This window comes from Malaclemys terrapin, chromosome 8 (assembly GCF_027887155.1).
Source record: "Malaclemys terrapin pileata isolate rMalTer1 chromosome 8, rMalTer1.hap1, whole genome shotgun sequence".
NCBI classification, from domain to species: Eukaryota; Metazoa; Chordata; order Testudines; family Emydidae; genus Malaclemys; species Malaclemys terrapin.
The window spans coordinates 17904441-17932171 of NC_071512.1; the positions used below are offsets into that span (position 1 = coordinate 17904441).

The window sequence follows — 27731 nt, forward strand, 5'->3', positions numbered from 1 at the left end:
CCAGCCTCTAGCCCTCCTACTTCCTTTTCTACTTGACCTCAAACCATTCTGGCGCTGGGTTGTTCTAGCCCCTGCTGTATGAGGGCTGAGAAACCAAACTAGTCTCTCCCCTGAAGTATCAGCCAAGGCAGAACCTTGACCATCCAGAACACAGTGAAGATCTCCAACCCTGAACCTCCAGCTCAACTTCTGCAGTAGGGTTACTATAACAGGGTTCAAAAAATAACTAGATAAATTCATGGATAGGTCTTTCAATGGCTATTAGCCAGGATGGATAGGGATGGTGTCCCTAGCCTCGATTTTGCCAGAAGCTGGGAATGGGTGACAGGAGATGGATCACTTGATGATTACCTGTTCTATTCATTCCCTCTGAAGCACCTGCCATTGACCACTGCCGGAAGACAGAATACTGGTCCAGATGGACCTTTGGTCTGACCCAGTATGGCCATTCTTATGTTAGGGTAAATATGGGTCTCGCCAAGGATACAGAAGATGTACTCGAGAAATGTTAATCCAGGTTATTTATTCTCATCCAATCTTCCCAGACCAGAGTGCACCCACAACCCGTGGGAAAGGACAAAAAGCATTGTAAATACTTTGCTGCATGAGACTGCATTGGTGATGGCAATGTAAATAAATTCACATAAAGTTGCCACTTACTAGACAGACTGAGGTTTCTGGGGCATCAGAGGATGAGGATAGAGCATGTCCTATTACACTGGTCTATATTTTTTGAGAAGTTGTCTGCTTCAGAGATAAAATGTGCTATTTATTATGTATTTTGATGTGCTGAATTCAAATATGACAATTAAAACAACTGATCGGCTACTGTTTCTATGATATTTAAGTTTTTACATTTTATGTCTATGTATATTGTGTAGATAGTAGAGTTTTAATCATAAATTGTAAACCTAGGTCTTTTCATGTGTTTATGGTTGCTTTACATGATAATATTTCACCTGTCCTGTTTATGTAACACTTTAAAAATCAGCAAAAGGGTTATATAAATAAAATTTATTATGAAACAAAAGGCAAAAAACTATTATGTACATAATTTAGACCTATTCAGTGTCTACTCGGCGCTTCTTGGCTTGTCTCTTGTATTCATTAAATGGAGCATCTCTTGTCACTGTCCAGCAATAGTCTGCAAGCATTGATGGGCTCCATTTTCCCTGATAGCGTTTCTCCATTGTTGCAATGTCCTGGTGAAATCGCTCGCCGTGCTCGTCGCTCACTGCTCCGCAGTTCGGTGGAAAAAAATCTAGATGAGAGTGCAAAAAATGTATCTTTAGTGACATGTTGCAACCAAGACTTTTGTATGCCTTGAGGAGGTTTTCCACCAACAACCTATAGTTGTCTGCCTTGTTGTTTCCGAGAAAATTTATTGCCACTAACTGGAAGGCTTTCCATGCCGTCTTTTCCTTGCCAACACAGTGCATGGTCAAATGCATCATCTCATGAAGAAGTTCACGAATCTGAGGACCAACAAAGACACCTTCCTTTATCTTAGCTTCACTTAACCTTGGAAATTTTCCACGGAGGCACTTGAAAGCAGCTTGTGTTTTGTCAATGGCCTTGACAAAGTTCTTCATCAGACCCAGCTGGATGTGTATGGATGGTAACAAAATCTTCCTTGATTCAACAAGTGGTGGATGCTGAACACTTTTCCTCCCAGGCTCCAATTACTGTCGGAGTGGCCAATCTTTCTTGATGTAGTGGGAATCTCTTGCATGACTATCCCATTTGCAGAGAAAACAGCAGTACTTTGTGTATCCAGTCTGCAGACCAAGCAAGAGAGCAACAACCTTCAAATCGCCACAGAGCTGCCACTGATGTTGGTCATAGTTTATGCACCTCAAAAGTTGTTTCATGTTGTCATAGGTTTCCTTCATATGGACTGCATGACCAACTGGTGGCAAAACATTGCCATTATGCAGTAAAACAGCTTTAAGTCTCGTCTTCGATGAATCAATGAACAGTCTCCACTCATCTGGATCGTGAACGATGTTGAGGGCTGCCATCACACCATCGATGTTGTTACAGGCTACAAGATCACCTTCCATGAAGAAGAATGGGACAAGATCCTTTGACGGTCACGGAACATGGAAACCCTAACATCACCTGCCAGGAGATTCCACTGCTGTAGTCTGGAGCCCAACAGCTCTGCCTTACTCTTGGGTAGTTCCAAATCCCTGACAAGGTCATTCAGTTCACCTTGTGTTATGAGGTGTGGTTCAGAGGAGGAGGATGGGAGAAAATGTGGGTCCTGTAACATTGATGGTTCAGGACCAGAAGTTTCATCCTCTTCCTCTTCCTCGTCTGACTCAAGTGAGAATGATTCTGGTGCATCAGGAACCGGCAGTCCTTCTCCGTGGGGTACTGGGCGTATAGCTGATGGAATGTTTGGATAATGCACAGTCCACTTTTTCTTCTTTGACACACCTTTCCCAACTGGAGGCACCATGCAGAAGTAACAATTGCTGGTATGATCTGTTGGCTCTCTCCAAATCATTGGCACTGCAAAAGGCATAGATTTCCTTTTCCTGTTCAACCACTGGCGAAGATTTGTTGCACAAGTGTTGCAGCATATGTGTTGGGCCCACCTCTTGTCCTGATCTCCAATTTTGCAGCCAAAATAAAGGTGATAGGCTTTCTTAACCATAGTGGTTATACTGCGCTTTTGTGATGCAAAAGTCACTTCACCACAAACATAGCAGAAGTTATCTGCGCTGTTCACACAAGTACGAGGCATCTGTGCTCACTTTGGCTAAACAGAAATGTGTCCCTTTGCAAAATCAAACACTGACAAATAAGAGAGCACGACACTGTATGATTTCTAGAGCTGATATAGGGCAATTTGTTCAGCAGAGTGATGTAAGCTTCGTTATGATTGCATCATCCATGACTTCTAGGAATAACATGATGCAATTCATATCATGTATGACACAATACCAGCTTCAGATTGCATCATTCATTGTTTTGCCTAAAAAGCAAGTACTGTCCAAACCCAGTCATAGATTTATTCATAGAGCCAGTCAAAGATGTAAAAGTTTAGAAAACACTGACCTAGATATCTGACTGCAACTGCATGCAAGATTCCATTACAGCCCTTAAGCAACTCTGTCTGGCACAGCTAAACACAGTGCCTGGGATCATGTTGGTATGTGGGTTACAGAGGATACCAGCACATATAACAGATAGAGACAAGAATAAGAAGTCTGATGCAAAGCCCATTGAAGTCAATGGAAAGATACTCCATGACTTCAAAGGGGCTTGGGCTTGTGTTGGGTCTGTTTTTTAGGCCTGGTCTACACTAGAAAATTAGGTTGTTTAACTGCATTAGTCAGAGGTTTAAAAAAGCCACACCCCCTGAGCAATGTTGTTAAACTGATCCAGGTACACAGCGCTAGACTCTCAGGGAGGTGGATTACCTACACTGACAGAAGAACCCCTCCTGTCAGCATAGGTGGTGTCTACACCAAAGCGCTACAGCGGCACAACTATGCCGCTGTAGCATTTTGAGGGTGGACAATCCCTTATTTACACTAAGACCCCCCAATGCCACTCTGGCAGTCGAAGGGGGCTTTAAAGTGAAACAGCTCCCTGATAATACTGCCTGTGCAGGGGTCCTTCCTGGTCAGTGGACAGCTGGAGTAAAGGCTCTAAACTGGTCTTGCTCCAAGCACTGGTGAAGGGGCATGTCAGAAACAAGGCTGGAGCATTCTGCACTACATATAGTCTCTTTTCCCAAACTGTTTTAATTTCCACTGAGATCTGGGCAAGCTCTTGCATGGCCACTGAATTCAAGGAACCTATGCCCTCAAATACCATTCCTGCCTGAAGGTTAGGCAAGGAACAAATAAGAATCAAGTTTGCTAACTCAAAGGCATAAATCATCAGACCGTAAGACCAGATAAATTCATACACCATTGATTAGTTTTGCTTAGTGAAACTCTCAAGGCTGAAAGATCCAAACCTGAAGGGAATGGCATGACGAGATATTCAATTGTTGCTGAAGTTAATACATCCAGTGTCTGTTTATAGGTCTGGTTTCCCAAAGATAATGTGGTAAATGGATATTATATGTGTCCATGTGAGGTTTAGTGTCATTTTGAAACTGACAAAGTCACCAGAAAAATTAGCGGCTGCAAGTTTAGTCACAGACTAGCAGCATAAAATTAAAGTCTTAAAATTTTAAAAATTTTAAAAACCAAGAAGTCAACTTAACAAAAAAATAAGATAGCATAACTTGGGAAGAAAAAGAACAGCACAAATACGTCTCACATTCTATAGCCAGCCTCTGAATAAGAAATAATACAACTTAGCACTTATATTACACTTTAAATGTTCAAAGTTCTGCTCAAACAAAATCTAAAAGGACAAAAAAGTTGTTTGTAGACAGACTTGAACATTTAAAATGCAACATAAGGGCTAAGTTTTATTTTTTAGTATTTCTGATTCAAAGGCTGCTTCTGCTTTCTCTTTTCTTCCACAGTTATGCCTGTTTTTTCTTTCTTGTTTTTTTAGCTAGAAGTCATTTACTATAGCCAGTAGTTTGAGGAAGCACAATATCTTTCTGGTACTACTTTATATTTTGTAAGGCGAAGTAGAAAACAGCTTTCATTTTCATTGACTTCTCCAGCACACCCTTTACAAAGTCAGGGCTCATTGGTGGTTGGCTGTTTTTGTTGTTGTTTTCGGGGAGATGTAAAACATCAGGCTTATATCACCTGGCTTCTATTTCTAGGTTGCAATGTGGACCAATTCTCTGTTTGTAAAAATGGGTGCAACTGCATCACCTTCAGCAGCAAAGAATTTGAATTCTGTATTTGATAAGAATCTGCCTGTGTTTTTTGCTTTATTAATATTATTTATTATTTTTATTATCGTAGCATCTAGGAGTCCCAGTCCTGGATCAAGACCCCATTGTGCTAGGCATTGTACAAACACAAAACAGACAGCCCTTGCACTAAAGAGTTTACAATCTAAGTATTTCTCTCCCCTTCTGGCTCCTACAAATAGTTAATACTGTAATTCTGTGTGAGCTGTATTGATAGGCTCCAATAATTAATTATTACTTGTATCCATTAACGAGAGTTGGGGTCTGATTCTCCACTGTCTGGTACGGTGTCAACATTTAAATCTGTGATATTGATAATGATATTGATTTGATTTGATAATTGATATCAAAATGATATTTTGATTTAGTAACAGTTTATCTCCCATTTACAGAGGTGTAACGGAATACACAAGGTGTAAGGCAGAGGAGACTCTGGACTTCGGTGTTTTTAAAGCTACAGTACCAGTAGCTTATTATATTAGCTTTACAATTTTCAATTCTTCTAACCGCTATTCTTATTTTAAAAGTGATCTCCAAAGGACTTTAAAACAACTGTGCTTGTTCTTTTTATGTTTCTTTATGATGTATAAAGGCCTAAACTCTTTCATTTTTCCTGCTAGTATTTTTTAATCTTAGAAATATCAGGAATATAACATCTAATCTTCCCTGGTTTCGTTGGAGGACTAGTAGGAGGTATAAGGCATGTACACGGAAACCTCTTAATGTCTTAATTGAAGGTATGAGGGTGTTGCATGTCTAACAAATGCTTCTTTTATTCAAACTGTTAATTAGTCACTTAAGTTGGAAAAGTGTTTTGTCCGACTAATTCCTTGCCTAACTCCTCAACTTTTTCTTGTTTAGTGCTAGTGAAATCATCATTTTACCAGGTGTCCAGGGAGTCTTCCAGACTAAAGAGGATCTGAATCTCTAATATAAAAAGAACAATCAGACCTTCTTTATTAGTCATAAGTGGGGGGAGCACAGACCCAGTATTTTCTTCCTCTAAATGTCATTTTCGATAGGGTTTAAGTACTCAAAGACAACTAGAACATAGGATGACATTAAGAATTGATAATTTGATTAACTGAAATGCATCACATCCTGGATACATGTCTCCAACAGCTTAGTTTCATCTTAAAATGTTTTAATACCTTTTAAAACATAGTTTTGAAGCTGCATCAAACAACTGACATTTTAGTCTCTCCTGCACCAAACAGAGAGAGAATTTTAAATCTTCTGACATTAGACTTCATTTAAAAAGCTACGTTTATAGAAAAATATGGCAAGAGCCGCTCTGTATTCACTTATCTACTGTTTCAAGAGTATACACTGAAAACCCAGTAGAGCTTAGCTGAGACATTTGAAAAATATTTCTATCTTGCTGAGCATGAATACTCAGTGAAAACAAGCCTAATGATCTTTTTGACACCGATGCAACATTCATATAGTCTTACTATTTACCATTTTCCCTGTTTCTCTTTCTCAGAATCTCCCTTAGTCCAGGGTATTTCAGTGACATTAAGGTGTAGTAGTGTCCCTATTCATCTCCTCACATTTATATTTCAGACATCGTCAGCTAGTATGCCCATGAACAAACAAGTGAATGAAAACACTGTAGACTAATGAAAATGATGGAAGATGTAACTATTCCATTGCCACCCTGGGTTTCACAGTCACCATTTGTATTGCAGACTTCATAGCTGTCAGCAAGGATTAAAACTCAGGACCTTTCTTCCTACAATCAAGGTCATTACCACTAAATGACTCCTCCGGACGGTCGAAACAATAGACTAGATTTCTACATAGATTGCTTCCGTCACCGTGCAAAGGCTGAAATTGTGGAAAAGCAACATCACTTGCCACATAACTTCAGCAATGCTGAACACAACGCCATCTACAGCCTCAGAAACAACCCTGACATCATAATCAAAAAGGCTGACAAAGGAGGTGCTGTCGTCATCATGAATAAATTGGAATATGACCAAGAGGCTGCTAGACAGCTCTCTAACACCACATTCTACAGGCCATTATCCTCTGATCCCACTGAGGATTACCTAAAGAAACTACACCATCTGCTAAAAAAACTCCCTGACAAAGCACAGGAACAAATCTGTACAGACACATGCCTAGAACCCCGACCAGGGGTATTCTATTTGCTACCCAAGATCCATAAACCTGGATATCCTGGACGCCCCATCATCTCAGGCATTGGCACCCTAACATCAGGCTTGTCTGGTTATGTAGACTCTCTCCTCAGACCCTACGCTACCAGCACTCCCAGCTATCTTCGAGACACCACTGACTTCCTGAGGAAACTACAATCCATCGGTGATCTTCCAGAAAACACCATCCTGGCCACTATGGACGTAGAAGCCCTCTACACCAATATTCCACACAAAGATGGACTACAAGCTATCAGGAACAGTATCCCTGATAATGTCACAGCTAACCTGGTGGCTGAACTTTGTGATTTTGTCCTCACCCACAACTATTTCACATTTGGGGACAATATATACCTTCAAGTCAGCGGCACTGCTATGGGTACCCGCATGGCCCCACAATATGCCAACATTTTTATGGCTGACTTAGAACAACGCTTCCTTAGCTCTCGTCCCCTAACGCCCCTACTCTACTTGCGCTACATTGATGACATCTTCATCATCTGGACCCATGGAAAAGAAGCCCTTGAGGAATTTCACCATGATTTCAATAATTTCCATCCCACCATCAACCTCAGCCTAGATCAATCCACACAAGCGGTCCATTTCCTGGACACTACTGTGCTAATAAGCGATGGTCACATCAATACCACCCTATACCGGAAACCTACTGACTGCTACACTTACCTACATGCCTCCAGCTTCCATCCAAGACACACCACACGATCCATTGTCTACAGCCAAGCTCTAAGATATAACCGCATTTGCTCCAATCCCTCGGATAGAGACAAGCACCTACAAGATCTCTATCAAGCATTCTTAAAACTACAATACCCACCTGCTGAAGTGAAAAAACAGATTGACAGAGCCAGACGAGTACCCAGAAGTCACCTCCTACAAGACAGGCCCAACAAAGAAAATAACAGAACACCACTAGCTGTCACCTTCAGCCCCCAACTAAAACCTCTCCAGCGCATCATCAGAGATCTACAACCTATCCTGAAAGATGATCCTTTACTCTCACAGATCTTGGGAGACAGACCTGTCCTCGCTTACAGACAACCCCCCAACCTAAAGCAAATAGTCACTAGCAACCACACATCACTGAACAAAACCACTAACCCAGGAACCTATCCTTGTAACAAACCCCGATGCCAACTCTGTCCACATATCTATTCAAGTGACATCATCATAGGACCTAATCACATCAGCCATACCATCAGGGGCTCGTTCACCTGCACATCTACCAATGTGATATATGCCATCATGTGCCAGCAATGCCCCTCTGCCATGTACATTGGCCAAACCGGACAGTCTCTATGCAAAAGAATTAATGGACACAAATCTGACATCAGGAATCATAATACTCAAAAACCAGTGGGAGAACACTTTAACCTGTCTGGTCATTCAGTGACAGACCTGCGGGTGGCTATATTACAACAGAAAAACTTCAAAAACAGACTCCAACGAGAGACTGCTGAGCTAGAATTGATATGCAAACTAGACACAATCAACTCCGGTTTGAATAAGGACTGGGAATGGCTGAGCCATTACAAACATTGATTCTATCTCCCCTTGTAAGTATGCTCACACTTCTTATCAAACTGTCTGTACTGGGCTATCTTGATTATCACTTCAAAAGTTTTTTTTTTTCTCTTAATTAATTGGCCTCTCAGAGTTGGTAAGACAACTCCCACCTGTTTATGCTCTCTATGTGTGTATATATATCTCCTCAATATATGTTCCATTCTATATGCATCCGAAGAAGTGGGCTGTAGTCCACGAAAGCTTATGCTCTAATAAATTTGTTAGTCTCTAAGGTGCCACAAGTACTCCTGTTCTTATTACCACTAAAGTAACTATTTCTATTGCTGTTCTTTCCAGGACTTCACTGAGTGATGTTCAGATGCCTATTTGGTAACATTGGTTGTGCTCTAGCCCATAATAGGACAGACCATGAGAAGGTGATCATCACCTGCTCCAGCATTTCATCTAATCAATCGAAAGGGTAGGGCAAAGCTGCTCATGGACTTTTGTGGCCACCAGATAAGAAACAATCCTATCCTGAATTATGTTAGTGTGACATTAGACCTAAACCTCACGTATCGACAGCCCCTGAAAAATATACATGGCAAAATAAAGATGTGGTTAAATCTCATCCAGAAACTGGCAGGAATCACCTGGAGAGCTAATGTGAAAACTCTATGGACCTCTTTACACATCCTTGTCCACTCTTCCACAGAATACTGTTCACCCATCTGGATGGGTGAACAGTCCCATACATCACTTTTCAATTCTCAACTTAACACTATCATGCAGTTCATTACAGGTACAGTAAAATCAATTCCAAAATTGTGGATTCCTGTACTGGTGCAAATCTATCCACCTTAAGTTCTTCACAAAATGAGAATCCTGTGGGAGCTCCATTGTATTCAAGGGAACAAATATCTTCCAATACATGAAGACCTAAACAATAAACAGATTATTATTTAAATCCAGAAAACCTTTTTGGCTTGCAGTGCAAGCATTCAAACACTCAGGGTTCTCCCCCAAAGATCAATGGCGAACAATGTGGAAGGATGCAAATGTCCCAAAGAAACAATTCATTGAGGATCAACCAAAGAACTCAGTCGCTTTACACTCCCATAAAAAAATACGGTCTACTCTGAACCACATCTGCAAATCACATGGCAGTCGAACCTACCTCCTCCGTAATCGGGGACTGAGACACAATTGTATTTGTGGCTGTGGAAACGGACTTCAGATTACAGCACCCCTCAGCAATCAACATCCCAAAGAGTTATAGCCCAGGAATATTTTTTCAATCCACGCCACGTCACCTGAAGCAATCAACTGGATCGCTAGTCTAGACTTAGATATCTATCACTGCTGAAAGAAGATCAGCACTAGAGCTGCAAGAAAATCTGCAGTATATGTATTTTATTATGGTTTGTAATTCTTTTTTGGGACACCAACTACAGGGCAATATAATCACAAATATTTGAGAAGGTCTGTATGTATTCACACTTGTAAAACTCTCAGGGAGGTGGATTACCTACGCTGACAGAAGAACCCCTCCTGTCAGCATAGGTGGTGTCTACACCAAAGCGCTACAGCAGCACAACTATGCCGCTGTAGCATTTTGAGTGTGGACAATCCCTTATTTATACTGAGATCCCCCCCAATGCCACTCTAGCAGTGGAAGGGGGCTTTAAAGTGAAACAGCTCCCTGATAATACTGCCTGTGCAGAGGTCCTTCCTGGTCAGTGGACAGCTGGAGAAAAGGCTCTAAACTGGTCTTGTTCCAAGCACTGGTGAAGGGGCATGTCAAAAGCACGGCTGGAGCATGCTGCACTATATATAGTCTCTTTGTAAGACAAATGTATTTATTTGGCATAAGCAATCCGGTAAGACAAATGTGACTCATAAACATCAGCCAATACAACAACAACATTTCATTCCCTCCTTCCCCCCACATTCAAGTGATTTGTAACCCAACCCCAGCCAAAATCTATCACTTGGGCAACACAGCTCTGTTTGCTGGATACCTAGATTAGGTGTGAATGTAATTGAAGCCTTTCCCCCCTACCCCAGCTCATCACTAGCTGTCAGGGACAGCTCATTTAGACTTTGCTTACAAATCATCATTTGAAATTATTAGGTTGGCCAACGTCACCAAAATGAATGCACTGATGTTATAAAAAACAACAGCTGTATAAGGAAGCTAGTCTATGTTCATACTTTTCAAATCTATCATACTTTTTCAGATACATGTATTTTATCATACACTGTATATGCTTTTAAAGTGTGTACTAATGTTTCAATTTAAATTCAAATTTCCAGGCACTAAATTGGCATGTAACTAGTTCACAAAACTGGGGGGTGGGTGGGGGAAATTCAGGGGAGCTGTAGGGAAATCACTGAGCCAGGTCATACAAAATCCTCTTAAATATAGCATCAGAGTATGAGTCTTTGTTTTATGCCTTAATTAATTTAAGATAACACAGTCATTCATAAAAGGATGGACTTGTGGGGATTTCTTCCAGAGAAAACAGAAGCAAGTGAAGCTGGAAGTATTTTAAACTGTAAGTGGCACCCTAGCTGCAAGTGTACCTGCTGGTTTTATAAATTTAATTCCCCCTGGAGGCCAATAGCTGAGGAATCAATCCCCTGCCCCCTGCAGGTCCTACCCTGAACGTCATGTGTGTGACTGGTGACAGTAGCGGCCTATTAAAAATAAGATCGTGAAAGCCATTTTGTGCAGGATTCACAGTAGAACAGTGTGCACAGGATTGCAGTGCAAGTGTGAAGATGCACTGTAAGGTGCTCAGTCCCTAGGACTCTGGCCGTGACAATAGGGAGCTCTCACTCCATGGGGGTGAGGAGGGGGCTGGGAGGAATGTGGAATGCTTTCCCCATGGGGTGCTCCCCAGTGGGGGGGTTGGCTGGAAGGTGGGATGCCCACCCCATAGGCAAGGGGATGAGGAATGGGGAGGTTCGTCCCTCAATGGGCCGGGGTGCTCGGCTGGGAATGAGGGGCTCGCCCCAGGGGGCAGGGCTGAGTGAGGGCACTACGGCTGTTGCTCACCCATTTGGGACGGCGGGTGAGTGGAAAATAGAAGTGCCTGGCCCTTTAAGAACGCCTCCTCTACCCATGTTGCACCAAGAGTTCACGTGCTAGTTCGACCTAACCTGCTGCCTGCCTAGTGACCCCCGGGCCGAGCAGCTTTGCGCGGCTACGATTGGCTGGTTTCGCGCTTACCCGCCCATGTGATTGGTGGCCGTGAACGGGGTCCCGCCCCTGCTGGCAACCAGCAGTTTACGTTGTGTGCGGGTGGTTAGTTCCTGTACTAGGCCCTGGCGGGGGGGAGGGGGCTGCTGGCGAGTAACTGCCCTGGGGGAGGCGGGGTCCGAGCCGGCGCTGAGGGCCTGGGGCCATGGTGTCCGGGGTGTAACGGAGGCGCCGGGCGGAGCAGCGGGGGGCACCATGATCATTGAGAACGTGGACGCCCTCAAGACCTGGCTGGCCAAGTTACTGGAGCCGATGTGAGTGAGGGGAGGGGCGGCGGCCCGGGAGGGCAGCGGGGGGGTGGGCGCTGGCGGGGGGCATTGGGAAGGCTGGGGGCGTGTGTGGGCCGGTGGCCCCAGGGTGCGAGGGGTCTGTGTGGCGATGGGGGGGAGGGGCTGCCTGGTTGCTGGCGCGGGAGACAATGGGGGGTGCCGTGGGGGGTGAGGGTGTTCATGGGGGGCGGGAAACTCGGGGGTTGAAATGTGTTGCCCGCTGAAAACGGCTTGGCTGTCTCTAAAACGGATACTCCACCACTGGCCCCCACTCGGGCTCGCAAATAAACTTCTGGGCTCGGCCAGCGAGTTCCCAGGCTCCTGCGAGGCAAGGTCCATATTCCCCCTGTCCGAAAGGTGCCCTGGACTCTGCGCCTGGTATGCGGGCTGGGGGGGTAGGCCAAGGGGACAGAGGCGTGAATGTCCATGCAGTGGGTTAGTGGCAGGGCCTAGTAGCTAACAAGTTGATGCGGCAGCTTCTGTATTGTCACACTCCTATGGTGGCTCATACTTTTCAGTAAGCAGAGAGACTGTCCTTTTAAAATGGTCTGAGGTCCAGGGACCTTCTGTGGTCTAATCATAGCTCTGCTACTGATGCCCTCTTTGGCCTTGGGGAAGTTATTTAAATCTCCCTGATCCTCTTGTAAAATGGGAATAATACTTGTTTTCCTACTTCACAGGAGTGTGAAGGATTAATTAGTTAACACTTGCACGGGCTTTGCAGACAGAATATGTGGCACTTGCACCATATTTTGAGGGTTTGGGAGTTTTTGGCTTCAGCGTGCATTTAAACTTCAACTGTGCAACATGAGTTCAGTCCCTCCTCCCCCACACACAATATATATAAAATAGTTCATAAAATAAATCTTTAGTCACATTGAAAAGGTGGGAAAAGTTAACACTCAAAAGCCACTCTTGAGGATCTGCAGGAAACTTTCCAGTCAAACTTCTGAAGGATTTTGATAATGTGCCATTTTTCTGTAATTACAAAGAAATGTCGTTCTAAAAGAGTCCCTGATGTACTGGGTAAATATTTGTAAAATACACCTTTACCTCGGTATAACGGGAGCCAAAAAATCTTACCGTGTTATAGGTGAAACCACGTTATATTGAACGTGCTTTGATCCACCAGAGTGCGCAGCCCTGACCCCCCTGGAGCACTGCTTTACCGCGTTATATCCGAATTCATGTTATATCGGGTAGCTTTATATTGAGGTAGAGGTCTATGTATAAATGCACACTCACTTCATAAAAGTTTGCCAGAAACAGGGTTTTCCTATAATGAAAGCTGTGGGACAGGATTGTTGGGGGGGATGGAATTATCTGAATTTTTAGTTTTTATCAGAGGAAAATAGAGGCCTATGTGAATTCACAGTTGTGTAATTTATAAGCTATTAGTAATCTACTTTTTATCACTGACTATATTCTGTATTTGTTTTTTTTCCATTTGAAAATTTGGGGAGGTCCTACAATGAGACTGGCTACAATCTGTTAAATAGCACAGTTTTGTAAAATAATTGTTTGTATACGGATACACGATAAAAGTTATTGCAGACTAGTTTTGTTACATATTTACATGAGGAGTTAGTAAAGTCTTTAACAACTTGTATGTAATTATTAAAAGAAATAAACATTGATATTACTCTCCACTTTGCTATAACAATATTAGGGGTCTGTCCTAAACCTATAATAGCAAAGAAATAAAGACTGGCTGAAACTTTTCCCCATTTCCTATTACCAATGGATGTTTGAACATTTAAAGTATAATGTTTGTACTTACAGTGTGGTTCTTTTCCTCTGAATACTTTAACTTTTCACTTGCTTTAATTTTGATACAAAAGCTTAAATTGAGAATTACAGTATCATGTCTTTATTTAAAAAAAAAAAAAAAAAAAAAAAAAAGCCTCCAGGGGTCAGCAACCTTTCAGAAGTGGTGTGCCGAGTCTTCATTTATTCACTCTAATTTAAGGTTTCACGTGCATGTAATACATTTTAACGTTTTTAGAAGGTCTCTTTCTAGAAGTCTGTAATATATAACTAAACTATTGTTGTATGTAAAGTAAATAAGGTTTTTAAAATGTTTAAGAAGATTCCTTTAAAATTAAATTAAAATTCAAAGCCCCCTAGACCGGTGGCCAGGACTCGGGCAGTGTGAGTGCCACTGAAAATCAGCTCGCATGCTGCCTTTGGCACTCATGCCATAGGTTGCTTACCCCTGATCTAGCATATTACTGTCTACAATCTCTATTAAATCATCTGTCTTCATTATTGATTCTGATCGTCCTTCTAACCTGAGCACTTTCAGACTTCTGGTACCAAAGGTATACTCTGAATGAATTTCAGCTGGAGACCAGGGTTCTTGGCAAACAGTGTTAGAATTTCTTTGTGGTGGTGGTTGTGCATTTGAGATCAATGAGGAGTGAACGTGCAGCACAGATCCTTTCCGGGGTATAATAAGCAGTTTATGCAAGTTTCTGTTATGTAATAAGCAAGTGCTAGAATATCCCAGTGGGTCATCCTGAGAGAAATTGGGATGCTAAAGAAGGAGGGGGAAAGTTTAAAATAAAAAAACATGTTTAGAAGGGATGGAAGCGCTCCCTTTTTTTTTTGCAACCCCTGAAGCTTTTTCTTTTCATTAAATTGTACATGGGGACTGGATGGAACATATCAACCGCACTTTTACAAACATTATAATCTTCCACTTTTTTTGGATTAACCCTTTTCATTACTGTATTTCTGTACGTCCTTTTGAAACATAAAATATTTTTTCCTGAAACCATCAAACACTGGAAATAAGTGAGCAAATTAATAGGGTGTAGAGGTGATTGAATATTTAATTGTGAAGTTTTGCATTTTTCAACAAATAATTTGTTACAAGTTTGAGGCTCTAAACTGTTTGCTATGTCTAGTATGCTTTATATTGACAATTCCAAAAGCAAGCAAATGTTGACAGTCAAAGGTTATTTAGAATCTTTTTTTTTCTTTTTTTCTTTTTTTCTTTTTTTTTAATAATGAACTTAGAATAAAATACAAATACATACCCCTGGCATTTAGGGGTCCTCTGCATCTATTCACCTAGCTGCTACATTTGTTGTGTTGTATAATGCTTCACTATGGCAAGTAGGTTCTCATTTTTGAACGTTTTCTGATGGCTGAACAGTGTACGATATAAAGCTCACATTGTAGTACAAAGGGAGGATGTGTTTCTAGTGATCTTCACATAGCCAAATAAAGTCTGCTGGGCTGTGAGTGTAATATAATTAGTTTGTGATAATAAAGGCACTTTTAGATAGTGAAATCTCTACCTTGAGAGTACTGTGGAAGAAAAGAAAGAAGGTTTGCATGTTGGCTTCATTCTTTTCACTTGTGCTTCTGTGTGATGAAACTGTGTACGTAATACACATTTTTCAGATCTCTTCCTGGTGAGATGTGTTTGGTTAGTCTGTTCTGGTTGTTAAGACATCATACAACATTTCCACTGTGGAACAATCTTCCAGGTCATTTTTCTGTAAGTTTCTCTCATTAATGGTGGGGCACAGTTGTTTTGGGTGTGCTTTGGTAAGGGGGTGTTGGCCAGAAATGATAGCATCTGCTTGATTGACCTAAGAATTGTATTATGGTGTTTTTCACAAGCAAAGCCAAAGAACAAGCACAAGGCATGGAAGCTTTTTCTGACATTGTTAGTGGAGCACAAAATAAAATCGAAACAGCTCACTGGTGTGGAACAATGGCAGAAACTGCTCTGTGACACTGGAGCCAGGTGCAACTGTGATGTTACTGAATTGCACGATATTATCCTAAAGGTCCAACAACATGCATTGCCAGAAGATTGTCTTGATGATGCCTCTATAACTACTGTGATTGTCCAGAATGTAATTTCTAGTGATTTTCAACGTTGTTTAACAAAATCAATTTGTATGTTGCTAAGAATTTTTTTCCTCTCCTCGTCAGATGTGATGCAGACCCTTCAGCCTTAGCTAACTACGTTGTGGCATTAGTCAAGAAAGACAAACCAGAGAAAGAGCTGAAGGCTTTCTGTGCTGATCAGTTAGACGTCTTTCTGCAGAAAGGTACTTGTTCTGCTTTCTTTGTAACTATGTAGCTTAATATTCAACATAATTTATAAAATTTAAATGCAATTATTGTGATTAGTGGTTTAGAGTTGGAAGGTTGTTGTTCTGTAACATCATAGTTAAAGTTTAGAAAGGATTGTATAAAGTTTGTCATGTTGGGGCCTACTCTTTTCTTCCCATATACAAGTATATTGCATTCATAATGAGATTTAGCATTTTTTGCCAGGAAATGAAGGTTCCAAGATCTGATTTTTAAACAACTTCAATTGAGTTAAAGCCTGTTAAGCAAAAATTAACACTTAATTTCCTTAAACACTAGTGGCCAGGTTTACAAAACAAAATTGGGCCATACATAAGTTTCACAATAGGAGCTATCAGATGTAGAGTACTTCTGAAAATCTGGCCCTTAGTTAAGTGCCAAAATGGAAGCTCAGTTCCAATTGAAAATCTGGCCCCAAATATGGGTGCTGAGAACTTGGAAATCTGACCCTTAGTGGCCAAATTAGTGGGTATGGTGGGATGAGATTGCTTTTAAACATGAGTAATGAAGATGACGAACTTTCACAACACCGAGGATTTGAGGTATTTCCTGGGTGCCTGTTTCTCACCAGCTCCTCAACAGGATGGAACCATTTTATTATAATAGATGGAAACTTCAGGGCTCAAAGGTGCTACTTCACTCCTGTGCCTAACTAAATCTTCCTCCTCATTGCTGGTAGGGAACCCAATGCCATCTTTGTAATGTCAGATCAGAGACTTGATATTCTGGGACAAATTTATCTCAGGTGTAACTCCATTGACTTCAGCAGAGTTATACTAAGACTTATATTGTCCTTTAAAGTACAAATGCCCACTTGCAAATGTCTCTAAAATAACTAAGGTTGAGTGTGATAGGAAGTGAAATTCAAACAGCCTTTGAATTCTGACTAAAAAGGGGCTCTTCTTATAGAAAAAAGTCATTTTGTAAGAACCCCCTTTTTATTGAAAACTGGAGAGCAGTTTGATCTCCCTTCTCCATTTCTGATTTTTGTGAGGAGCCCTTCCTATTCATGCAGCCAGAATTGAAATGCCACTAAAACCCTTATCTCTTGTCTATGCTTTGAATTTTAATCAAGTTGAGCACAAGCACAGCTCCTCCTGTGTTAACAATGGTGAAAGCTGCAGCGTAGACAGCACACCATTATTTTTGTCATCTAGACTTGCTTTGAGCATCTTTCGATGATTTGATGATAAAAATGTCAGTGTGTCTACACTGTTGCTTCCACCCTGAAAGCGTTACTGTATCTAGACCAAAAATTGCCTAAAACTCTCAGTGCAGGCATGAACTCTGTTTACTATAAGTGTTTTAATTAACTAGGTTAAAGAAAACTGACTCTCGAGATAGGCCTACTAGATATCTCACAAAGAATTCAGCAGTTGAAGTCAAATGATTCTATAAGGGTTATCCCTTGTGCACAGAATGTGAAAAGTTAATATATCACACACCGCTTGCATGCATGCAGTAGTTACAGTATAGAAGCGCTGGTAAGAAGAATAAATAAACGAGAGGTTAGGACTCAATTGCTAAGGACAAGTTGATGGAATTAAAACTTCAGGGATTTTGAAATATTAAACTTTCACTTGCTAATAAATGTAGATTGGTGGGTTGTATTTTTGCATTTTTTTTTTTTTTTTTTTAGCCTGTATTGAATGGACTGTATTGTCCAGGAAGTGGCAATGGAGATACAGAACCTCTCATTTCTAAGCCACTGGTTCAAGTGAAGACCAATTTAATAGAGACTGTAACTTAGTACTTCTCAATGGCCTTTTGGGATCCAGTGTGAAATTTTGTCTTGTTTCCTGTGGATGAGTGTCTACGTCACAAAACTTGCTGCAGTCGGCAATCTTATTACAGAGACAAAAATCGAATGAGCAATTGAGATAGTGGTGTATTCAGTCCTAAAAGTGGTCCCTTCACCACAAATTAAGATGTATTAGCAAGGCTATGTGGCGTTGTCCATGCTGCTTCCTATTATGTACCTATGTCTATAGCTGTATGGAAAACATCATTTTTTAGGGCTGTCATTCCAGTACCTAACACCACTAAAATTCACACAAATTTAAGATTTTTTTTTCAAAGTAATACTATTTTGTGGTTGGATTATGGGGAATTGTCTTATCAACATAGTCCTTCTGGACAATAGACTTAAGTCAAGATGTATAATCAAGTTTTGTGTGCATCTTTCTCCTCAGAAACTTCAGGTTTTGTAGATAAACTATTTGAAAGTCTGTACACAAAGAACTACCTTCCTTCCCTTGAACCAGCAAAACTAGAACCGAAGCCTGCAGGTCAGGAAAAAGAAGAAATCAAAGAGGAGGTAATATTAACTTCCCATCCACCTGCTGCTGTGAGCTTCTCAAACTAGTCCCTCCACCATCCGCTTTTGTAGGAAGTTGTTATAAAAACAAAACATGCTCTGAACAGGCTCTTTTGTGGCTAATGGTCTGTGCTACCATCTCTGAGCTTGCATGAATACTGTAAAGGTGGTGTGGTCTGTCCATTGGGTAAGGGAGCATTTTGTGTCCTTTTGCAGACACCTCCCTTTGATCAATGTGGGAGTAGCATTCCGAACTCTCATTCGGCCCTCCTTGGCAGTGAGGAATGACTCTACAATGGACAGATTTAAGGAATGGGGAATGATGTAAGGGTCTTGTTAGCTACCTCAAAAGATGCATGTAGATTTCCAAAAGACCACTACTCTAGGTGTAGCTATTGTGTATGCAGTATTAAATGCATAACAAATGGGTTTTTTAGAAAAGTTGTTACCAATTAAACATGTTAGCAAGCTTTTTTTTTTTTTTAAGGAATTATCCTGGATATAATACAGTTTTCTTTCCACAGCAGCTGCTTTTTATACTTGTATTCATTGTTGCCCACAATAATAAAAATGTTTAAAAATGGAGGCGCCAAAGTGTGTGCCCATCATCAGCCTTGGTCACTTCATTTGTATATTGTACCCCTTTCCACTACCTTTTTTTATTATAGTTGTCTTTTTAGGTTGTGTATTCCCCAGCACAGGGAACCTCTTTCTACAAGTTTGTAAAACACCTAGCATAGTGGTGCCCTGATCCTGATTGGAGTGTTTAATAGATAATGCAATAGAAATAATTCTCTGTTCTCTGGATGTAGTCATCATGGTTCAGTGAGATTCACAAGCCTGATTTAAGTGATGTAGTTATTACAGAAAAGAGCTGGCTATATTTAGATAAGGTCAGATGGGATATATGATATTCTGACCCCCTTCTCCCGCTTCATGTGCATGTATATCATGTACTCTTAGAACTACTAGAAGTTTCCCTTCTAAAATCTCTCCTTGGTAAGTGAACAGTTGGGAAACACGGCTTAAGACAAGTGCCTCTAAATGGATTTTTCATATATCCACTGTTGTCTGAGAGTCTACATATAGATATTGGAAATATCTTACTATATTTTTGTGGTCCCGTCTGCAATGTCAGCAATCAGCCGAAGGTCATGGAGGCAGTAAATGATCACACATTGCGAACTGTCAGTCAGGCCTCCAAAGAATAGTCATGTAACCTTGGGTTTTGGAAAGGGAGACATTTCTCTGCTAAAAGTGTAACTTAGTGTAGATTTACATCTACACTGTTCAATCTAGCTATTTCTAAGTTGCCCTTCATTGTATCTAAGGATCATCTCTTCATACCAAAATTCTAATTCTGAAATACCATTTGATCCTGAGTGAAAGTTTATCATACTGCATCCTTATAAGTCTATCACTTCTTTTGATGCCATAACACTTGTATTTAGCTATGATCGTTCATGTTAGAACAGATTTTAAAACTGCCATTGTTCTCTTGGTTTAGAATTGGGTATTTGGGTTTCTTATGTATGGTTGCATGGGATCAGGACATAATATAGCCAGTCCTAGACCAGAATGTCTTTTAAACTCATTGTGAAACGTCATTTGCTGTGCATCTAGAGATGTTTTGGGATTCCTGTAAATGGAATGACACAAGCTAAAATAATGCAGACAAAGGAAGAATCTTATAAAATATAGTTATCTTGAAGCTTTTATAGAAGAACATTGCTGTTGCCATCAAAATTATTAATAATTTAGAAGTGATGCACTGTTTGGAACCAAATGGCTACAAATAAACTTTGAAAAAGATCCTTGTACTGTTTCTAACAGACCAAGTTATGGTGGAGCTGAGTAAAAACACCAGTGAAATTGTTTTTGGCTTTTGTTAATTTTTGTAAGAGGTATGACCTGTACAGTACTATCCAAATATATGAATAATTTACCACATCCAGAATTCATATTAATGATGCAACTACATATGAAAGAAGGCTTGCAAAGCTGCATAGTTTTAAGTTCCCGTTGTCTGGGAAATCGTATGTAGGAGATCCTATTTGCTTACAGTAAGGAACCCTGCAACCAATTAGAGGATGACACACTGTTTTTCTTTAACTTCAACACCACCTGTATAATGTAAATTTAACCCAAAAATAGTCTTCTAATTTTGGAAAGCTTTACTGACAAAGGGAAACTAAAAGCTTTTAAAAAGACATGAAGATTTACAACCCTGCTGCTTTGTTACATACACATTTAGCATAGGTGTCCTGTTGTCTTAAACAGCTGCTAGCTGTGGTTTGAACTAAATCTAGGTTTATTTCTTTGTATTTTTTAAAGCTGTTTATATTTAATGATGTGGTGTTTGTTAAATAGATATTTCAAGAGTCGTTTGAGGAAGAACGAGATGGCAGGAAAAAGAAGTATCCTAGCCCACAGAGAAACCGTTTAGATTCTAATGAACAAAGGTTAGTATTGCCGTTTAATCACAAGATGTTCATCTCTTTCCCTTTCCTTGCTGGCCAGACTCTTTTAACTGTGGATTTTCACCTCTTGAGGCTGTAATTTTACCAGAATGCCTACTCGGTCCTCCCTCCCCTTCTGCCATCAACCTCCAGTAGCTCTTTGATAGAATATAGTCTCCTCTGAGAACACCGCAAAGTATCCCACGGGCTGGTGCTTAGGGATATTTAAGAGTTCCATCTATTCACCCACATTTCAGAAAGGAGAGAGAGAGAGTAGAAGAACATTGGGGGTTTTTTTATGCACAATATTAACAGCAGCTGATGATGTTGGCCATTCCAGGAACCTGTTCTGTCTTGTGAGACAGCATGGCAATAGAGGCACATGTGGGTGCCACTGTCTGAGTAGAGTAAGGAGGGAAGAACATTTACCATTTGTGACTCCAAACTTGTTCCGTGGCTTTGTTTCTCTCAATATATGTGGCTTATACGTACATGACTTACAGAACCAGAGAGAAAAAGAGAGATGATGGCAAATGGAGAGACTATGACAGATACTATGATCGGAATGATTTATATAGAGACAAATACGACTGGCGAAGAGGCAGGAGTAAAAGTCGTAGTAAAAGCAGAGGGTTAAGCCGAAGTCGTAGCCGCAGCGGGGGTAGAAGCAAAGACCGGGATCTGAACAGAAATATTGGTGAGTAGCCAAAAAGTTGCACTAGAAGAACATCTGACTCATTGTAGTGATTAATGCAAAATGTATAAACAGAAGTTGGATGCCTGTGAGTTGTTTAAGAACACTAGCTATGGAACTGGCTTGGAGAAGTACATGCTGCTGACATAATTAAACCAATTAAGACGCTGTTCTGTAGTGTAGTATAGTTAGGGGAATTAGGGTGTTTTTTTTTTTTTTAAACTCCATTTTAATTTATTCATAAGTGTATTCCAGTGGATGTATGCTTCTGGTATTGTGCTGTCTGTTGATAAAACATATTATTGTTCCAAAATGCTGGTATCTTTTTATGCAGAAGTTGATTTATTCCTATAAAATTGTTTCAATTTTAGGAGATTTTTTTTTTTTTTTTTTTTTTTTTTTAATACTTAAATGGAATGATGGCATCGTGTTCTATTGGTCTTGTATAGGGAATCCAGGAACTGAAGCGATTGGCAGAATAAAGTGTTGTGTATTTCAGGATATGTTAAGGAGTGTTTGTCATTCATTCAACATTAGAGGGAAAAGTTGCTTTCATTTTCAAGAAAGGAAATGGATGAATGTGAGCTTTGTGAGAGTAATGATCAGTTTCTGAGGTGGAAACTTCTTCGATGTCTTGGGTCTACAGTTTTAGCATTTTAAGAAAAGTAATTTTACACAAACAGTATAAACACTCTACGTTCTGCATGGTGAATACGTGAGTTTGTATTACTGTGTAATGTCCACTAACCATCTATACATTCCATTTCTCCAGGACTTTGATATACCTAACAAAAGCATGAAAACTTACCTGGTTTATTTTGCTAATTTTTTTTAAAGCGGAACACAAAGAGAGAGCAAAATTCAAGAGTGAAAGGAATGACATGGAGAGCTCATATAACCCAGTGTCTTTGTCATCCAGTAATTCTACTGAACAGTATTCCTCTGCGCAGTCTATTCCCAGTGCTGTTACCGTGATTGCACCTGCTCACCATCCCGAGAACACCACAGAGAGTTGGTCAAATTATTATAACAATCATAGTGTTCCCAATTCATTTGGCAGAAACCCTCCTCCTAAAAGACGATGTCGAGATTATGATGGTAAGGAAGCTATTGTTTTCTCTCCAACTTCTTCCCTAGTGTCTTATTTCTTACCTCTCACACATTCTTTTATTTTTAAATATATCTACTAAATTCTTCACTAAATGCAAGCAGTAAATGAAGATTAAGTGGTAGGTAGATTCTTTTTAATGTAGGGATGCATATGAGCCTGCAGTTTGCTTGGATAAGATTTAATCTTGCTGGAAGTGGTTTACTTGAAATCTGACAATTCTTGGCACTGGCAGGAATGTATTAAGTTCATAATTCTATGGGCGTGCCTTCGCAAATACTTCAGCCAGTAGCAGTCTTCAGTAAGATTATAGGGTTTGACATAAAACAGGTGGTGATTGTCTCCCCTACCTACCCATCCCCCATGTCGCTGTTGAAGTTTGTACACTGTTGTGGAAACAGTTCAGATTCTTTGACACTAAACTAATATTCCAACTGGAATTCTAGTTTGAAGTTTTATTTAATGGTGGGAAATGTTAGATCAGAATATGCTGAACTTCTTAAATGCATCTATTTGTTCTTTTAGTGAGAAAGCACAGAAATAGTGATACTTGATTAAATCTTATAGTCATCACTTTTGAAGTTCTTGAAACATGGTAATGAAATTGTCTGTCTGTCTGTCTTTGCAGAGCGAGGATTTTGTGTCCTTGGCGACCTTTGCCAATTTGATCATGGAAATGACCCTTTAGTAGTAGATGAAGTTTCATTGCCAAGCATGATTCCTTTTCCACCACCACCCCCAGGACTCCCTCCTCCTCCTCCTCCTCCTGGTATGCTAATGCCTCCAATGCCAGGTCCAGCTCACAATATGAGAATGCCAGGCCCACAAGTACATCCTCGGCCACCACCTCCTGTCGTGCTTCCTGTATCAAGTAAGTTAAAATATTGCAGTAGGTTATTTTGTAGTATGAATTACTTGGCTCCTGTTAAAAGAGAGACTTTTATTTACCCAAAGTAACACATTGTTCTAGCTTCTTAGCTATCTGTATGCTGTACAAAACATTTACTAAAATGAAACTTGGAAGGCAGTTTTAAAAATGTAGTGTTCACAACACTATAAATGACTAATATAGAAACTAGATTCCCCACCGTGTCTCTAACCATCCCCCATCCATCAGTGTAGGATTGAGCATTTAGATTCATGCACTTCAGTCTCCAATAAGTCTCACTATAGATTCAGTATAATATATCCCTTTGATTAGTAGATACTCAGGACTCAAAGTATGTTAAATACAAAGGAATAGATGCAGCTATTCATATACCTGGGGCTGATTATTGCTGACAATTAATTTAGATGACCTTTTTAGGTTAGTCTAGTCAAAAGATTCTCACATTAGTTTGAAACTCCTTACCAATCATATAATATTCAAATAACTAATTTTAAGGAAAATGTGTGCTGTCATCAAAACTGAACTAGCTTACAGGCAGAGGTTTCAAGTTCTGTAGTTGTCCTACTAGACTTGGTAATAAAGCATATCATACTTAATAATATTTTTCAAAATTTCCTCTCTTAGCTGTAGAATGTCCAAAATAAAGAGGATGCATTCTAGCACATCTAACATTTCTGGTTGATTAGGGTTTTTTGGCTTGTCAGTGGTGGCTGAGTTTCCCTAGCCACTTCTCTACTATATCCCAATGTATTTTGCTGGTTCTGAGAAATGTTGGGGGCATAAATTGTGCCTGTGAGAAGAATTTTGCAGAATACTGGAAACATGTACACTGTGTTCCAGCACTGTTTTATTCATTACATCAACACAGTACATGTGGCATTCTGTGGACTAGTCAGAACTCTCCAAGCATTCAGCATTTGGGCCTCCTGTAAATTTTTCAGATAAGTGATACTCAGAAAAGTGTGTGAATGTGAGGTTTAATAATTCATACAATCTCTTTTTGAGGATTGAGTTTGCTAGCCTTCCCCCCCAAAAATAGTGCTATTGACCAACTTGTGTGCAAAACTTCTAAAGATTTCTGAAATGGCTTCAGGATTTAAGAACTTTGTGGCGATACATTTAACTTTTATATTTGTATTAAAAATATAAGAAAATGAAATTAAAATCATTTGGATATGGAAAAACATACTCTCTCTCTCCTCCCTCTTTCCCCGCTCCTCCCCCCCAAAAACGAGTACATCTGATCAGCAGAAAAACTACTTGGAGCTGCTTACCACCTTTTTTGCTCAATAGAAAACAGACTGTAGTGCGGTCTGATCATGGTTGAAACCTTATTAATTGGATGCATATCATGATTAAGCCACTGTTCTGTGGACCTTTAAAATATGAATAAAAATCAAAGCTGTTCTCAGTTTTGTACTGGACTTAAGTAGAAAAGAACATAGTAAAATAACTCTGAGCTTGAACACAAAAATGCTTCTGTCCACAAAAGGATTAATTCTTGTCCTTGCAGTTCTTCTTTTAGACCTGTAGTCTAAACCTGGGGTTCTCACAACAAAATTTTTGGTGGCCTCAGAGTGTGGTGGCCACTATAATTTTTCCTAAAATACTTAATTAACTTTAGGAAAAATTAAAATATATATATGTGTGTGTGTGTGTATGTACATGTCCAAATCATAGTAATTTATGCAAGGTTTTTTGCAAGCTCAATAATAAAAATAGCATACAGTTGTCTCTATCCTTTACTGGACCTAAACAGAATAGAAACACAAATAAGGTGCTTTGCATGTTCTTGTCTTTTTTGTTTTGTTTTGTGGTGTTAAGCTAGCTGGGAGGCTGTGAAAAGTGATATTAACAAACATGCAAATATCACTTTTCACAGCAGACTTACTCAGCCCTGGCAAGCCGGGAGACAAATTAAGCCTTGGAGGCGATGTGGGTAGGGAGGCAGTGGGAGCTGGGGGTGATGTAGTGGATGGGTGAGTGGCCGGAGGATCCAGCGAGGACTGGGGGTGGTGCACGAGGGGCCGAGGGACAGCCCAAGGCCAAAGCCCACTGCCGCATGGCCGGAACCCGCCACCCTGCAGGGGTGAAGCTGAAAGCCTGAACCCCACCGCCATGGAGAAGATAGGGAACTCACACCAGCTGTCTGCTCCTCTGGCGTTTGTGGCTCCGGGGGAGGGTCACTGCTTTGCACCCGCCCCTCAATCACCATCCGGAAGGCTGCGGCCACAAGAAAAGCCACTGGTGGCCACATTTGAGAAATGCTGGCTAAACAGCACTATTGTAATCTCTTGCTCTCAATGGGATTTTATTCCCCTGGTGGAAGTGAGGGAGGATTTGTTCTAGCAAATGTAAGCCCTAACAATAATAGTTATAGTCTCCAAGGGAAGAGAGAGTGCCTTTTAGTTTAAAGCTTTATTCTTTCTGATAAAATATCATTGAGTAAATAACCCAAATCACATTTCATATACAGAATGTTTTTATTGCTCAGATTAGAAAATATTGCAGTCTCAAGAAACTTGGTTATAGTAAAGGCTGAGTATAAATGTACAAACAGTTCAGTCCAAACTTGTTCAGTATCTGTAGGGCTATGAAGTCAGTGATCTATTTAATGTTGTCATTATAGGACCACCTTTAACACAGTCAAGTTTGATGAATAACCGTGACCAGCCTCGGACGAGTGCAGTGCCCAATCTTGCACCCGTGGGAGCAAGACTACCTCCTCCTTTACCCCAGAACCTACTGTATACAGTATCAGAACGTAAGCAAATGTCTTTTAATCTGCCTGGGATAAAATAGAGTTAAAACTACTTCTGTTAATGTTGTATAATATAAATGGTGATTACTTTTACTTTCTTGCAGTGCATACAAATCCAAAAACATTCAGTCTGGTGGCTTTCCTTTGATTAATGCTCCATTTGTTGGGGGAGAGGGGGGCAGGAGGGAGGAGAAGATAGTTTCACATTTAAATGGAATTTCATCCAGGCATCATCTCCTTAAAGCAGTATGACTGTGGCATAGGATCTCTGCAGCCTCAGGGAATGTGGAGGATCCTGGGGTGAACTAGATTTATTAGTCTCGTCTAAAACTATCAGCTTAATCCTCAGTATTTACACTTAAACTTGTAACCTTGTGTACGCTTAAACCTCTAAGTAGCTTTCCCACCCCCCCCCAGTCATTCGCTCAGCCATATTTTTATTTTTGGCCAGTTTTAAGGCTTCTATTCTTGATTACAGTAACATCTTTTAATTTTCTATTAAAAAAATATATATATGCAGCTACCAAAATAGACTGCACCTCCAAGTATGTTACCACCAGAAAAGCAAGCTATAAAGATAAGACTTTGTTTATGTTGCGACTTCATTGTAATTATCCAAAAGATGAATGTGTCCCTCTTTACTATGGAAAATGAAGATTTTATATAAAACATAATTGAAAGCAGTAACTGAATATATCTGGTCACTGGATAACCTTAAATGGTTAACTTAAATCCAACAATATCTTTAGTGCTACACTACTGTTGCCTGTAATGAAGAGTCGATTGGCATTTCTGTTTTCCTTGTTCTGAAGGGCAGTGTTGCTTTAGCTCACTCAGTTATCTTGCTGAAATCTTTGTTCATTTATCCCAAATACTTCCAGTCCATGTTGTCCCCACATGATTGTCCTTCAATTGCAGGGTTTTTCTTCGTGATTGATTAATCTGTCTTAATTCTTAGGATGTTACTGATGCTTTGACACTACATAAATTCTCACTGTTGCCATTGGAACATTCAGTGACTGTGCCCTTGAAATCAGATGGGATACAACAAAGGAGCAACTAGAGGACAATTTACATATGCTTAACAGAAGTCCTCAGCAGAATCCAGAGCTAAATTGCTTTTAAAAAATATCCAAGATCAAGCATTTTATCACTCTTGCTTTTTCTGAAAGAATACATTTTAAAACTTACAGTATGTATTGGGGAAACTTCAATGGCCTCTTGGCAATGTGAAAGGCTGGTTTGGTGGATTTTTGATACTTGGTGTCAGATGAATCTCTCTATTCAGTCATTCACCTTCCAGGCCATGCAATATTTACTTGGAGGCTTT

General features: G+C 40.3%; 1 protein-coding gene across 3 annotated transcripts in view; it reads left to right on the forward strand.

The window, feature by feature from the left end:
- The first annotated feature begins 11876 nt into the window (after positions 1-11876).
- RBM27 (RNA binding motif protein 27) overlaps positions 11877-27731 on the forward strand; it is a 59523-nt gene continuing 43668 nt past the window's right edge. For all 3 annotated transcript variants that reach the window (XM_054037405.1, XM_054037406.1, XM_054037408.1), the window contains exons 1-8: positions 11877-12045; positions 16012-16130; positions 18366-18490; positions 20861-20952; positions 21453-21646; positions 22481-22741; positions 23380-23622; positions 26270-26404. In XM_054037405.1, coding sequence (XP_053893380.1) covers positions 11987-12045; positions 16012-16130; positions 18366-18490; positions 20861-20952; positions 21453-21646; positions 22481-22741; positions 23380-23622; positions 26270-26404 — 1228 coding nt within the window. In that variant the 5' untranslated portion in view covers positions 11877-11986. The remainder of the gene's footprint in view (positions 12046-16011; positions 16131-18365; positions 18491-20860; positions 20953-21452; positions 21647-22480; positions 22742-23379; positions 23623-26269; positions 26405-27731) is intronic.